This window comes from Pristiophorus japonicus, chromosome 1 (genome assembly GCF_044704955.1).
Source record: "Pristiophorus japonicus isolate sPriJap1 chromosome 1, sPriJap1.hap1, whole genome shotgun sequence".
In the NCBI taxonomy this organism is placed as follows: Eukaryota; Metazoa; Chordata; class Chondrichthyes; family Pristiophoridae; genus Pristiophorus; species Pristiophorus japonicus.
In genome coordinates this window covers 351,207,753-351,222,378 of record NC_091977.1, presented here as the reverse complement: position 1 = coordinate 351,222,378, position 14,626 = coordinate 351,207,753, and the positions used below count along the sequence as shown (strand labels likewise).

Sequence of the window (14,626 nt, the reverse complement as noted above, 5' to 3'; positions counted from 1 at the left end):
GAATATTGTGTTCAGTTTTGGTCTCCTAATCTGAGGAAGGATGTTCTTGCTATTGAGGGAGTGCAGCGAAAGTTCACCAAACTGATTCCCGGGATGGCAGGACTGACATATGAGGAGAGACTGGATCGACTGGGCCTGTATTCACTGGAGTTTAGAAGAATGAGAGGGGATCTCAGAAACATATAAAATTCTGACGGGACTGGACAGGTTAGATGCAGAAAGAATGTTCCCGATGTTGGGGAAGTTCAGAACCAGGGGATGCGGTCTAAGGATAAGGGGTAAGCCATTTAGAATTATGAGGAGAAACTTCTTCACTCAGAGAGTTGTTAACCTGTGGAATTCCCTACCGCAGAAAGTTGTTGATGCCAGTTCATTGAATATATTCAAGAGGGAATTAGATATGGCCCTTACGGCTAATGGGATCAAGGGGTATGGAGAGAAAGCAGGAAAGGGGTACTAAGGTGAATGATCAGCCATGATCGTATTGAATGGTGGTGCAGGCTCGAAGGGCCGAATGGCCTACTCCTGCACCTATTTTCTATATTTCTATGTTTCTAGTCACTGTTAGCCAACCGGAACTTGACCCATTTATCCCGAGTCTCTGTTTTCTGTTCGTTAGTCAATCCTCTATCCATGTTAATATATTACCCCAAACCCCGTGGCAGCATGTGTCCTTGGAAAGTTAGATTTTAATAGTTCAAATGGCCTAGTCTCAAATATGACAGCAGCCAACAATATCTCTGTGCCATCAAACACATTTTGCAACGCAAGTCGAAGATCCAGTTAGATTGTTGAACTGTATTTATAGAATTGGCAGCACAGGTTCTGGATCAGCTGACAGTCAGATGCAAAGGTATGCCCTCTGCTACAGCTAACATGTATCAAAGGTCTGGCACTGTCAGTAGCAGAAGTGCTCAGCTGCTCCCTCACCTTCTCTGCCTCCAACCTCTTGCCAGGTCTGCTGCCCTACTGCCCTATGGGGAGAGTGCCATAGAGAGGCAAACAGAGCCATCCAGCTCACGCAGTGCCCCCTCCACTTCACCAGCATTCAGTCAGGTGGTTGGCATGTTCCCCTGACCCACCACTTGACTATACATTGTTTCGTGCCCACTCATTGGGCAGCCACTGGGTTTTGTCACACAAAATGATCAGTTTTGGTATTTCTCGTGCCTCTGAGTCAGAAGGTCCTGGATTCAAGTTGAGGCTTGAATTCATAATCCAGCTTCCCACTGCTCCACAAAAAATAATTGTTTTTTACTACTTACCTTAGGTTGGTGGCTGCCAGGCCGGCTAACATTTCCTTAAGTGGGCAGACCCAAGTTCTGCCCTGCTTATCGGCGAATAATTTCAACAGGAGTTAGGCCCATAATTGTCATATTGAAAGGGCCTAATGGCTAAAAAATGAACCACAAATTTAGAAGTAGCAACAATGCCTGTGCAGATTGGATGCAGGCCGTCCCATTTTATGCCCGAGAAACTTGCGCATGCATTCCAATTTCTACCCCATTGTGTTAGAATGTGCATCTAAGAAACACTCTTGTGTGTCAATGCATTGTGTCATCCCATGATCACTGCTTAATGGAAACAAGTGCTTATTGAGGAATTCTGAGATCATGAATGGCGCTATATAAATGCAAGTCCATCCTCCCCCTTAATAATTGGCCCATAACTTTGACATAAATAACAAAGTCTTACCTTAAGTCCCTGTCCACCTTTCTCGCCTTTTGGTCCCTGTGGAAGGGAGATCACAGATTATGACAGATTATCACAGTCCCATATTCAAAGCTGTAAGTGGCGGGGGGAGGGGAGGATGGTCTAGTTGTTCACTGCTCGCAGCACAAAGTAGGAGAGATCGCAGCCCCGAGAATCCAGATGGGTGTAAGTGGATCCCGTAAGTTGGATAGGGTGATAAGGGGTTCAGGACAATAAGGTGGTCTAAACTCCTGACAAATAGTATTAAAAAAATATATCAGGGGATTTAGGGCGACATGGCTTTGATCTGTGGGTTGCATAGGCAACCACTTCCCCAATGATTTTTCATCTGCATGGGGCAGGGGATGCAGCCACACTGGTACTTGCACTCACCTGCCCCATGCCAAGTAGGTGGCTTCCAACTTATCCCACAGACTCTGGCGGGGTCAGCGCTTGAGGCCACTAGTGGGCAAAAGCCCGACGTACTGCCGGGCAAAGTGTTGGGTTGATTTTTAAGGTGTTGGGGGCCCACGTTTTCAGGACCATCACGGTTGACTGTATCTCCTCTGACTGGGTTATTTCGTCAAACATCTTAATTCAGCCAGGTTAGTGGGAGGACTACCTGGTGCCACATGACCAGGATCAATCACCAAACAGCATAGGAACAATATGAAACCGGTAAAAAAAAAGTGGATTTGTGTTAATTGACACTCCTCATATCGCCCTCTGCATGGCTGGAGTGTAGAATTCGGCCAGAAGGTACTGCTAAAGCAGAAGAATCACATCGACAATTTTCATCCTTGGTTACTGGCAGCCACGGTAATGGAAAGCTAGCAGATAGTCTTGCACTTTGCATTCCTTGCCCCAAATGACCCCTGATATTGCTGGATATTCCTTGGATTCACAGAGATCAGAATACAATAAAAGAGCGACAGCAATGGCTGGTCTCAAAGTGAAATAAATTACTTCAGTTCCATTGGTGGCCAATTGGCTTTTGCCATGACCATAGTGCCGTTTCTGGAGCCCTCTACATCTGTGAAGTTCCATACGTTAGCCACTAGCCACATCCAAATGTGACTAATTGGGTATCCAGATGTGGCCAACTGCATTTCTGATTAGTGAATAAAAAATGAGTAATAGACAACATCATTGGATATGCGGGGGCCGAAATTGCCTATAGCCCTATTTGGGAGCGGTAATCTTGGCGAGATGAGACATCCTGCGCCTGACGCAGAAGTCCCTCTCCGGAAGCGAAATTGGGGTTACCGCCCCCGAGAGGAAGTGGAGCACAATGTTGAGCGCTCCACTTCCTCTCGGGAGCAGCTCAGGGGCGCTAAGGGCGTGCAACTCGAAACACTGCACAGCCTCTCCGCGTAGGGCTGACACGATTCCAGGGCCCTACCCTTCCGTTAATGGGGAGGGCACACTGCGAGCTCTGCAGGGTTTTCAGGGGCCTGCACTGGGGGTGGGGGGGGCGGTGCTGTGGTGCTTGGCTGCATGATCGCGACATGGACCCTGCGAAACTCCAAACGGAGGCCGGAGTACAGGGGGAGGGAGGTGTTACTACAGTTGTACAGGGCCTTGGTGAGGCCACACCTGGAGTATTGTGTACAGTTTTGGTCTCCTAACTTGAGGAAGGACATTCTTGCTATTGAGGGAGTGCAGCGAAGATTCACCAGACTGATTCCCGGGATGGTGGGACTGACCTATCAAGAAAGACTGGATCAACTGGGCTTGTATTCACTGGAGTTCAGAAGAATGAGAGGGGGCCTCATAGAAACGTTTAAAATTCTGACGGGTTTAGACAGGTTGGATGCAGGAAGAATGTTCCCAATGTTGGGGAAGTCCAGAACCAGGGGTCTCAGTCTGAGGATAAGGGGTAAGCCATTTAGGACCGAGATGAGGAGAAACTTCTTCACCCAGAGAGTGGTGGACCTGTGGAATTCTCTACCACAGAAAGTTGTTGAGGCCAATTCACTAAATATATTCAAAAGGGAGTTCGATGAAGTCCTTACTACTCGGGGGATCAAGGGGTATGGTGAGAAAGCAGGAATGGGGTACTGAAGTTGCATGTTCAGCCATGAACTCATTGAATGGTGGTGCAGGCTAGAAGGGCTGAATGGCCTGCTCCTGCACCTATTTTCTATGTTTCTATGGACCGGTAAGTCGGAGGACACGCAAAATGACACCGCGCACCTCGGCTTTAATCTTTGCCCCACGAGCGAAGTGCAGCCCGGTTCGCGACCCATGAGGGCTGGTGCTGACATTGCATGCGGCAGCCTCACGGGACGCTGCCCAAATTCCGCCGTGGGACAAAACCGGGCCGCTGCGAAACGAAAAGTGGTCGCCGCACAATGCAATGACGTCATTGCTGGTGAAGTGGCGGCCTAGGTCTCGACCGGTTTTGCGCCTCCGCTAACTCCCACTTAATTTCGCAAAAGTCGGTAGCCGCCCGCCCCCCCCCCCCCCCGCCCCCCGAGGTGAGAAATGGTTCGTGTCCCGTTAGCATTCCCGGAGGCGCTAACGGCAGTCGCAAACCGTGCGAATTTCTCCCCCATGGTCTCAATACTCATTCACACAGCATATACATGTGAACTTTATCCTTTTTATGCATTTGTTGGTAAAATGGTGAGGCCAAAAGCAGAGTGTGCGAATGTTTTTTGATCTTTGCGAGTGCTTTACTTTCTTGGTTACTGAATGGTGGGAGATGTTTCTTAAGTAAATATACACACGTGAAATACATTTGCCCTATGAAAAGTGTTTTCTACTAAAATGAGTCCATGTGGCTAAAATGGAGTCACCTTAGCCAAACCTGTGGCTGGTTAGCAATTTCTATCGGGCAACACAGGTCAATAGCAATGCAGTGGCTGAATTTCTATCGGGAAACGGGATGAGGTGGAGGGAGGGGTTTCTCCCGATCTCCTGCTGTAACTTCGACCGAAGTTCTGCAGAAGCCCAGGAGAAACGGTCAAGATTCGGGGGAAGTATCTCCACTTTAAAGGTAAAATTGGATCCTAACAGGCCCCGGGGGAAATTCTAGATAATAATAACAGGGGAGGCATGTCAGGCATTTGTCAACCAACGTGAAAGGCTCTGGCCTACATTAGGTGGGGTTGGGAGAGGGGGAGACAATGGCTATCAAGATTAAGCTCAGGATCAATTAATGAACAGGCCACGTGGGATATGGAAGTGCCAGCATGTGTCCTTGGAAGATTAGATTTTAATAGTTTAAATGGCATAGTCCCAAGTATTGCAACAACCAACAATATCTCTGTGCCATCAAACACATTTTAAGAACATAAGAACATAAGAAATAGGAGCAGGAGTAGGCCATACGGTCCCTCGAGCCCTCTCCACCAATCAATAAGATCATGGCTAATCTGATCATGGACTCAGCTCCATTTCCCTGCATGCTCCCCATAACCCCTTATCCCATCATTTAAGAAACTGTCTATTTCTGTCTTAAATTTATTCAAAGTCCCAGCTTCCACAGCTCTCTGAGGCAGCAAATTCCAGAGATTTACAACCCTCTGAGAGAAGAAATTTCTCTTCATCTCAGTTTTAAATGGGCGGACCCTTATTCTAAGATCATGCCCTCTAGTTCTAGCCTCCCCCATCAGTGGAAACATCCTCTCTGCATCCACCTTGTCAAGCCCCCTCATAATCTTATACGTTTCGATAAGATCACCTCTCATTCTTCTGAATTCCAATGAGTAGAGGCCCAACCTACTCAACCTTTCCTCATAAGTCAACTCCCTCATCCCCAGAATCAACCTAGTGAACCTTCTCTGAACTGCCTCCAAAGCAAGTATATCCTTTCGTAAATATGGAAACCAAAACTGCACGCAGAATTCCAGGTGCGGCCTCACCAATACCTTATATAGCTGTAGCAAGACTTTCCTGCTTTTATACTCCATCCCCTTTGCAATAAAGGCCAAGATACCATTGGCCTTCCTGATCACTTGCTGTACCTGCATACTATACATTTGTGTTTCATGCACAAGTACCCCCAAGTCCCGCTGTACTGCATTTAAATAATAACTTGCTCTTTGATTTTTCTGCCAAAGTGCATGACCTCACACTTTCCAACATTATACTCCATCTGCCAAATTTTTGCCCACTCACTTAGCCTGTCTATGTCCTTTTGCAGATTTTTTGTGTCTTCCTCATACATTGCTTTTCCTCCCATCATTGTATCATCAGCAAACTTGGCTACGTTATACTCAGTTCCTTCTTCCAAGTCATTAATAGAGACTGTAAATAGTCGGGGTCCCAGCACTGATCCCTGCGCACCTCACTAGTTACTGGTTGCCAACCAGAGAATGAATCATTTATGCCGGCTCTCTGTTTTCTGTTAGTTAGCCAATCCTCTATCCATTTTGCAATGCAAGTAGAAAATCGAGCCATATTGCTGAACTGTATTTGTCAATGAACAACAATCTGTTTGCTTTAAACATCTTTAAACATCCTATAAAAGGCCCAGCGGGAGATCGAGAGCCAGCGGCAGTTGGTGAGAGGCGGGAGCGGCCTATAAAAGGCCCAGCGGGAGATCGAGAGCCAGCGGCAGTTGGTGAGAGGCGGGAGCGGCCTATAAAAGGCCCAGCGGGAGATCGAGAGCCAGTGGCAGTTGGTGAGAGGCGGGAGCGACCTATAAAAGGCCCAGCGGGAGATCGAGAGCCAGCGGCAGTTGGTGAGAGGTGGGAGCGGCCTATAAAAGGCCCAGCGGGAGATCGAGAGTCAGCGGCAGTTGGCGAGAGGCGGGAGCAGTGTCGGAGCGGCCTATAAAAGGCGTACCGGTGCAGCTACAACGGGAGAGAAAGCAAAATAGAAGTAGAAAGGAATCAAAAGGTGACGTCACAGCCAATGGGGTAAGTGATTGGCTGGTGATTGGTGAGTAGCTTTTCTTTTTCTTTTTTATATCAGTAAGTGAACTGTAACACTGTTATTACCAATTTAAGGGTATCTAAGGGTTAAGGCATGGCAGGAGAGCTCGGTCACGTGATATGCTCCTCCTGTGCCATGTGGGAACTCAGGGACGCTTCCGGTGTCCCTGAGGACTACGTGTGTGAGAAGTGCATCTGCCTCCATCTCCTGACGTACCGCGTTGCGGAATTGGAACTGAGGGTGGATTCACTCTGGAGCATCCACGATGCTGAGAATGACATAAGTGACACGTTTAGTGAGTTGGTCTTACCGCATGAGAAGGATCCACAGCCAGCTAGGGAATGGAAGACCAGCAGGAAGAGTAGTACAAAGAAAGTAGTGCAAGGGTCCCACCTGGTCATCCCCCTGCAAAACAGATACACCGCTTTGAGTGCTGTTGAGGGAGATGACTCATCAGGGGAGAGCTGCAGCAGCCAAGTTCATGGCACCGTGGCTGGCTTTGTTGTACAGGAGGGCATAAAAAAGAGCATAAAAAAGAGTGGGAGAGCGATAGTGATAGGGGATTCAATCATTAGGGGAATGGATAGGCGTTTCTGCGGCTGCAATCGAGACTCCAGGATGGTATGTTGCCTCCCTGGTGCAAGGGTCAAGGATGTCTCCGAGCGAGTGCAGGACATTCTAAAAAGGGAGGGAGAACAGCCAGTTGTCGTGGTGCACATTGGTACCAACGACATAGGTAAAAAAAGGGATGAGATCCTACGAGATGAATTTAAGGAGCTAGGAGTTAAATTAAAAAGTAGGACCTCAAAAGTAATAATCTCGGGATTGCTACCAGTGCCACGTGCTAGTCAGAGTAGGAATCGCAGGATAGCACAGATGAATACGTGGCTTAAGCAGTGGTGCAGCAGGGAGGGATTCAAATTCGTGGGGCATTGGAACAGGTTCTGGGGGAGGTCGGACCAGTACAGACCGGCTGGTCTGCACTTGGGCAGGAATGGAACCAATGTCCTAGGGGGAGTGTTTTCTAGTGCTGTTGGTGAGGAGTTAAACTAATATGGCAGGGGGATAGGAACCAATACAGGGAGACAGAGGGAAACAAAAAGGAGACAAAAACAAAAAACAGAAAAGAGATGAGTAAAAATGGAGGGCAGAGAAACCAAAGGCAAGAAACAAAAAGGGCCACTGAATATAAAAGGGCTGCAGGAGGGGTAAAAACTAAAAATCATGGTTTAAAAACGAGGATGAAAACACTCTACCTAAATGCACGCAGCATTCGAAATAAAGTAAATGAGTTGACGGCACAAATCATTACAAATGGGTATGATTTGGTGGCCATTACAGAAACATGGTTGCAAGGTGGCCAAGACTGGGATTTAAACATACAGGGGTATCTGACGATTCAGAAAGATAGGCAAGAAGGGAAAGGAGGTGGGGTAGCTCTGTTAATAAGGGATGATATCAGGGCAGTTGTGAGGGATGATATTGGCTCCAATGAACAAAATATTGAATCATTGTGGGTGGAGATTAGAGATAGTAAGGGGAAAAAGTCACTGGTCGGCGTAGTTTATAGGCCCCCAAATAATAACTTCACGGTGGGGCGGGCAATAATCAAGGGAATAATGGAGGCATGTGAAAAAGGAATGACAGTAGTCATGGGGGATTTTAACCTACATATCGACTGGTCAAATCAAATCGCAGGGGGTAGCCTGGAGGAGGAATTCATAGAATGCATACGGGACTGTTTCTTAGAACAGTATGTAACAGAGCCTACAAGGGAGCAAGCCATCTTGGATCTGGTCCTGTGTAATGAGACAGGAAAAATAAATGATCTCCTCGTAAAAGATCCTCTCGGAATGAGTGATCACAATATGGTTGAATTTGTAATACAGATTGAGGATGAGGAAGTTGTATCAGAAACTAGGGTACTATGCTTAAACAAAAGGGACTACAGTGGGATGAGGGCAGAGTTGGCTAAAGTAGACTGGAAACAAGGACTAAACGGTGGCACAATTGAGGAACAGTGGAGGACTTTTAAGAAGCTCTTTCATAGTGCGCAAAAAAATATATTCCAGTGAAAAAGAAGGGCGGCAAGAGAAGTGATAACCAGCCGTGGATAACCAAGGAAATAAAGGAGAGTATCAAATTAAAAACCAATGCGTATAAGGTGGCCAAGGTTAGTGGGAAACTAGAAGATTGGGAAAATTTTAAACGACAGCAAAGAATGACTAAGAAAGCAATAAAGAAAGGAAAGATAGATTACGAAAGTAAACTGGCGCAAAACATAAAAACAGATAGTAAAAGCTTTTACCGATATATAAAACGGAAGAGAGTGACTAAAGTAAATGTTGGTCCCTTAGAGGATGAGAAGGGAGATTTAATAATGGGAAATGTGGAAATGGCTGAGACCTTAAACAATTATTTTGCTTCTGTCTTCACTGTGGAAGACACAAAAACAATGCCAAAATTTGCAGGCCACAGGAATGTGGGAAGGGAGGACCTTGAGACAATCACTATCACTAGGGGAGTAGTGCTGGACAGGCTAATGGGACTGAAGGTAGACAAGTCCCCTGGTCCTGATGAAATACATCCCAGGGTATTAAAAGAGATGGCTGAAGTTATAGCAGATGCACTCGTTATAATCTACCAAAATTCTCTGGACTCTGGGGAGGTACCAGCGGATTGGAGAGCAGCTAATGCAACGCCTCTGTTTAAAAAAGGGGGCAGGCAAAAGGCAGGTAACTATAGGCCGGTTAGTTTAACATCTGTAATGGGGAAAATGCTTGAAACTATCATTAAGGAAGAAATAGCGGGACATCTGGATAGGAATAGTGCAATAAAGCAGACGCAGCATGGATTCATGAAAGGGAAATCATGTTTAACTAACTTACTGGAATTCTTTGAGGATATAACGAGCATGGTGGATAGAGGTGTACCGATGGATGTTGTGTATTTAGATTTCCAAAAGGCATTCGATAAGGTACCACACAAAAGGTTACTACAGAAGATAAAGGTACGCGGAGTCAGAGGAAATGTATTAGCATGGATAGAGAATTGGCTGGCGAACAGAAAGCAGAGAGTCGGGATAAATGGGTCCTTTTCCGGTTGGAAATCAGTGGTTAGTGGTGTGCCACAGGGATCAGTGCTGGGACCACAACTGTTTACAATATACATAGATGACCTAGAAGAGGGGACAGAGTGTAGTGCAACAAAATTTGCAGATGACACTAAGATTAGTGGGAAAGCGGGTTGTATAGAGGACTCAGAGAGACTGCAAGGAGGTTTGGATAGGTTAAGCGAATGGGCTAAGGTTTGGCAGATGGAATACAATGTCGGAAAGTGTGAGGTCATCCACCTTGGGAAAAAAAAACAGTAAAAGGGAATATTATTTGAATGGGGAGAAATTACAACATGCTGTGGTGCAAAGGGACCTGGGGGTCCTTGTGCATGAATCCCAAAAGGTTAGTTTGCAGGTGCAGCAGGTAATCAGGAAGGCAAATGGAATATTGGCCTTCATTGCGAAAGGGATGGAGTACAAAAGCAGGGAGGTCTTGCTGCAACTGTATAAGGTATTGGTAAGGCCGCACCTGGAGTACTGCGTGCAGTTTTGGTCACCTTACTTAAGGAAGGATATACTAGCTTTGGAAGGGGTACAGAGACGATTCACTAGGCTGATTCCAGAAATGAGGGGGTTACCTTATGATGATAGATTGAGTAGACTGGGTCTTTACTCCTTGGAGTTCAGAAGGATGAGGGGTGATCTTATAGAAACATTTAAAATAATGAAAGGGATAGACAAGATAGAGGCAGAGAGGTTGGTTCCATTGGTGGGGGAGACTAGAACTAAGGGGCACAGCCTCAAATTACGGAGGAGCCAATTTAAAACCGAGTTGAGAAAAAAATTCTTCTCCCAGAGGGTTGTGAATCTGTGGAATTCTCTGCCCAAGGAAGCAGTTGAGGCTAGCTCATTGAATGTTTTCAAGTCAAAGATAGATAGATTTTTAACCAATAAGGGAATTAAGGGTTACAGGGAGAGGGCGGGTAAGTGGAGCTGAGTCCACGACCAGATCAGCCATGATCTGGCGGGGCAGGCTCGAGGGGCTAGATGGCCTACTCCTGTTCCTAATTCTTATGTTCTTATGTATCATTGAAAAAGTTATTTCCAAATGATTTTTTTTTGTACTGTTTTGTACCAATTCTTTCCATTGGTTCCCCAATTCATACAACTTTAAATGAACGTGCTAGACACCACAGAGTGGACCTTCTGATTGGTTACACCTGATAAACGGGAATGACTGCTTGTGAAAATTGGTGAAGATATGTTGTGCCAGATTTTCCTGGCCATTTAGCATTCCATCCAATTTTCCAGTGGGTTTTGTACCCACATCAGTTTGCAGTTGATTATATTATAATTAGCCTCCAGTAACGTTATTTAGATGTCCATATAATTTCTCAATGTCTGCACAAGTGTAGCACTCAATATTCTACCACGCTTATAAAATGGGCATCCACGACCACTAGGGTACCCTGCTTACAGATCCATAAAACATAGAACAATACAGCACAGTAGGAGGCCATTCGGCCCATTGTGCCTGTGCCAGCTCGTTGAAAGAGCTATCCAATTAGTCCCGCTCCCTGCATTTTTCCCATAGCCCTGCAAGCTTTTTCTTTTCAAGTACTTATCCAGTTCTCGTTTGAAAATTATTATTGAATCTGCTTCCACCACCCTTTCAAGTAGTGTATTCCAGATCATATCAACTCGCTGCATAAAAACATTTCTCCTCATCTCCCATCTAATTCTTTTGCCAATCATCTTCGATCTGTTACCGACCATCCTGCCAGGTGAAACAGTTTCTCCTATCAACTCTATTAAACCCTCAATACACTTTGGTAATGTTTGCAGCCGCATTTTCAGGCTTTTTCTAAACCTTGCTTTCTTTTTGTTTCTTTTCCTGTTTCCACTGACTTGGTCAGGAGGCTTTGTGCCAAATACTCTGGGCCGGCTATTTTTTATGTTAATAGTATTGGGACAGTGGGTATCCCAATGGGAATGTCCTCTTTTACTTACGTTGTTTTCAATTAACAAGAGGAACAATAGCGGAATGCCAGGCTGTACCAGAGGTAGCTGCACCCACCTGAGGGTACCCATAGTTAGAGGCACCTTCCCACCCTACTTCATCTGACCCTATCAGCATATCTTTCCAGTCCTTTCTCCTTCATGTACTTCTCTAGCTTCCCCTTAAATGCATCAATGCGATTCACCTCAACTACTTTATGCATTAGCAAGTTGCACATTATAACCAATTCATGGGTAAAGAAGTTTTTCCTGAATTCTTTTTTAGATTTATTAGTGACCATCTTATATTTATAAACCCTAGTTTTGGACTCCCCAACAAGTGGAAACATCTTCTCTATGTCTGCCCTATTAAACCTCATCATAACTTTAAAAGGCCTCTATTAGGTAACATCTCAAACATCTCTTTTCGAGAGAAAAGAGCTCCAGATAGTTCAATCTTTCCCTTTAGTTATAACCTCTCAGTTCAAGTATCATCTCTGTACATTTTTCTACACATTATCCAGTGCCTAGTTATTCTTTTTGTAATATGGAGACAGGAAGTGTATACAGTACTTTAAGTGTGGTCTAAAAAAGGTTCTATATAAGTTTAACATAATTTCTCTGTTTTTCAGTTCTATTCCTCTCGAAATGAAACCCAGTGCTTTGTTTGCATTTTTTATGGCCTTGTTAATTAAATGACCAAATCATGTTTTCGTGCTGTTGGTTGAGGGATAAATATTGGCTAGGACACCAGGGAGAACTCCTCTACTCTTCTTTGAAATAGTGCCATGGGATTTTTTACATCCACCTGAGAGGGCAGACAGAGTTTAATGTCTCACCTGAAAGCTGGCACTTCAGACAGTACAGCACTCACTCAGTACTATACTACAGTGTCAGTCCAGATTGAGAGCTCAAATCTCTAGGGTGGGACTTGTACCTATGACCATCTGACTTAGAGGTGAGACTGAGCTAAGGCTGATACTATATTAAGGCTAGCATTAAATTACAAATGGAACATAATCGGCATTATTTTCTAACTTCACATTCCAGCTGGGAAGCCTCGGCCACTGAGAACACATATTGGAAATTTGAGCATGTGCCATCCACAATTTTTCATACAAATTTCCAGTAAACGTATTCGATGGGCAACACTCAGAAAAATTCCTTTAATAAAACCAAGTTCTATCGCTAAGCCGAACACTCGATCAAACAGTTTTTGTCAGGGCCTGTGAGAGGGACACACTCACGGACAGGATAACTAATTTAAGACTTCCTTAAAGAACTACCTGTTTTTGTTAGGTTATGCTGCTCTTTGCAAACCTTCATCGTGAGGGTTTTGTTTTGCTTTTTAGCCAATGTGTCAAATTGAGTTCATGTTATTTCATCACTTCTTTAAGAGAATTGGTGGGACCTATATTTCGAGTACAGTATTGTCTAACATTCTAACGCTGTTTGAACTACAGGTTAGTCAGACTACATCTCCATGGCAAAAGCAAAATACTGCAGATGCTGGAATCTGAAATAAAAACAGAAAATGCTAGAAATACACAGCAGGTCAGGCAGCATCCGTGGAGAGAGAAACAGAGGTAACGTTTCAGGTACATGTGAAACGTTAACCCTAAACCAACATCAATAAAAAAAGATTATCTGGTCATTATCACATTGCTGTCTGTGGACCTTGCTCTGCACAATTTGTCTGCCACGTTTCCGACATTACAAAAGTGACTACACTACAAAAGTACTTCATTGGCTGTTAAGCTCTTTGGGATGCCCTGAGGTTGTGAAAGGCGCTATATAAATGCAATTCTTTTATTCTTTTAATCTTTCTGTAACAAAGATATGCAATGCTTACTGAATTGTTCCGATATGTCCTAGTGGCAAATCGAGTCTGTAGGGGGATTCTGGACCAATAGGAAGACTCACAATCACCCAGAGATGGAGACAATCCACAAGTGTACTTTTTCTATACATTGCACAGCAGTTTTACCGTCCACTCCTTATAGCAGATTGTAAGCAGTGGGGACTGTATCGAAACCAAAGCAGCAGAAATACAATAAATAAATCAATATTAAAGCACTAACCACAGGTCCTGGTAATCCAGCTTGTCCGATTTGCCCAGGTGGACCTTGGATACCCGAAGCTCCCTTAAAAGCAAATGAAATGCAGTCGTCAGAGAACAATGAGTTCTATCTCCTGTTTATTATCTTCGGTTGATTTTTATACAAGGAATGTATAGTTTAGGTCATTAAATCAGAGAGCAGGCTGTGCTGGAACTTTCTTTGTGCATTGACTGGGTATGAGCCTGTCAGCAGGCCTGTGTGACAACCCATCCTGCTATCCTTTGCTCAATGCTGATCACGCACAGGGGACGATGTCCTGATCGCGCACTTATAAGGAGCATCGGTCAAGAGATCGCAGGACCCCAGCCCCTGATTTAATGCTCATCCCAGGGAATGCATTTGAATGTCACTTCTCGCTGGGAGCTCTGCTTGTTCGGTATTCGGAATGGAAAATTGAATGGAAATTTTAAATTCTTTTTAAAATATTCATTCTGAGGATGTGGGCATCGCTGGCAAGGTTGGCATTTATTGCCTGTTCCTAATTGCACTTGAGAAGGTTAGTGGTGGGACTTCTTGACCCACTGCAGTCTGTGTGGTGAAGGTACTCTTACCGTGTTGTTCAATAGCGAGTTCCAGGATTTTGACCCAGTGATCATGAAGAATCGCCGACATATGTCCAAATCAGGATGGTGTGTGACTTGAAGGGGAACTTGGAGGTGATGATGTTGCCATGCACCTGCTGTCCTTGTCCTTCTAAGTGGTGAAGGTCGTGGGTTTGGGTGGTGCTGCTGAAGAAGCCTGGGCAATTTGCTTTAGTATAACCTGTAGATAGCAGGCATAGTACACCGGTGATGGAGAGGGTGTAAGTTTAAGCTGGTGGATGGATGTTGATCAAACAGATTGCTTTGTCATGGATGATGTCGAGCTTCTTGAGTGT

At 45.0% G+C, this 14,626-nt stretch overlaps 1 protein-coding gene across 4 annotated transcripts in view; it reads right to left on the bottom strand.

The window, feature by feature from the left end:
* Positions 1-14,626, bottom strand: part of LOC139273519 (collagen alpha-1(XV) chain-like) — a 539,503-nt gene that overhangs the window by 134,171 nt on the left and 390,706 nt on the right. For all 4 annotated transcript variants that reach the window (XM_070890449.1, XM_070890476.1, XM_070890459.1 and 1 more), the window contains exons 20-21: positions 13,711-13,773; positions 1,696-1,731 (exon numbers count right to left, since the gene is read on the bottom strand). In XM_070890449.1, the coding sequence (XP_070746550.1) occupies positions 1,696-1,731; positions 13,711-13,773 (99 nt within the window). The remainder of the gene's footprint in view (positions 1-1,695; positions 1,732-13,710; positions 13,774-14,626) is intronic.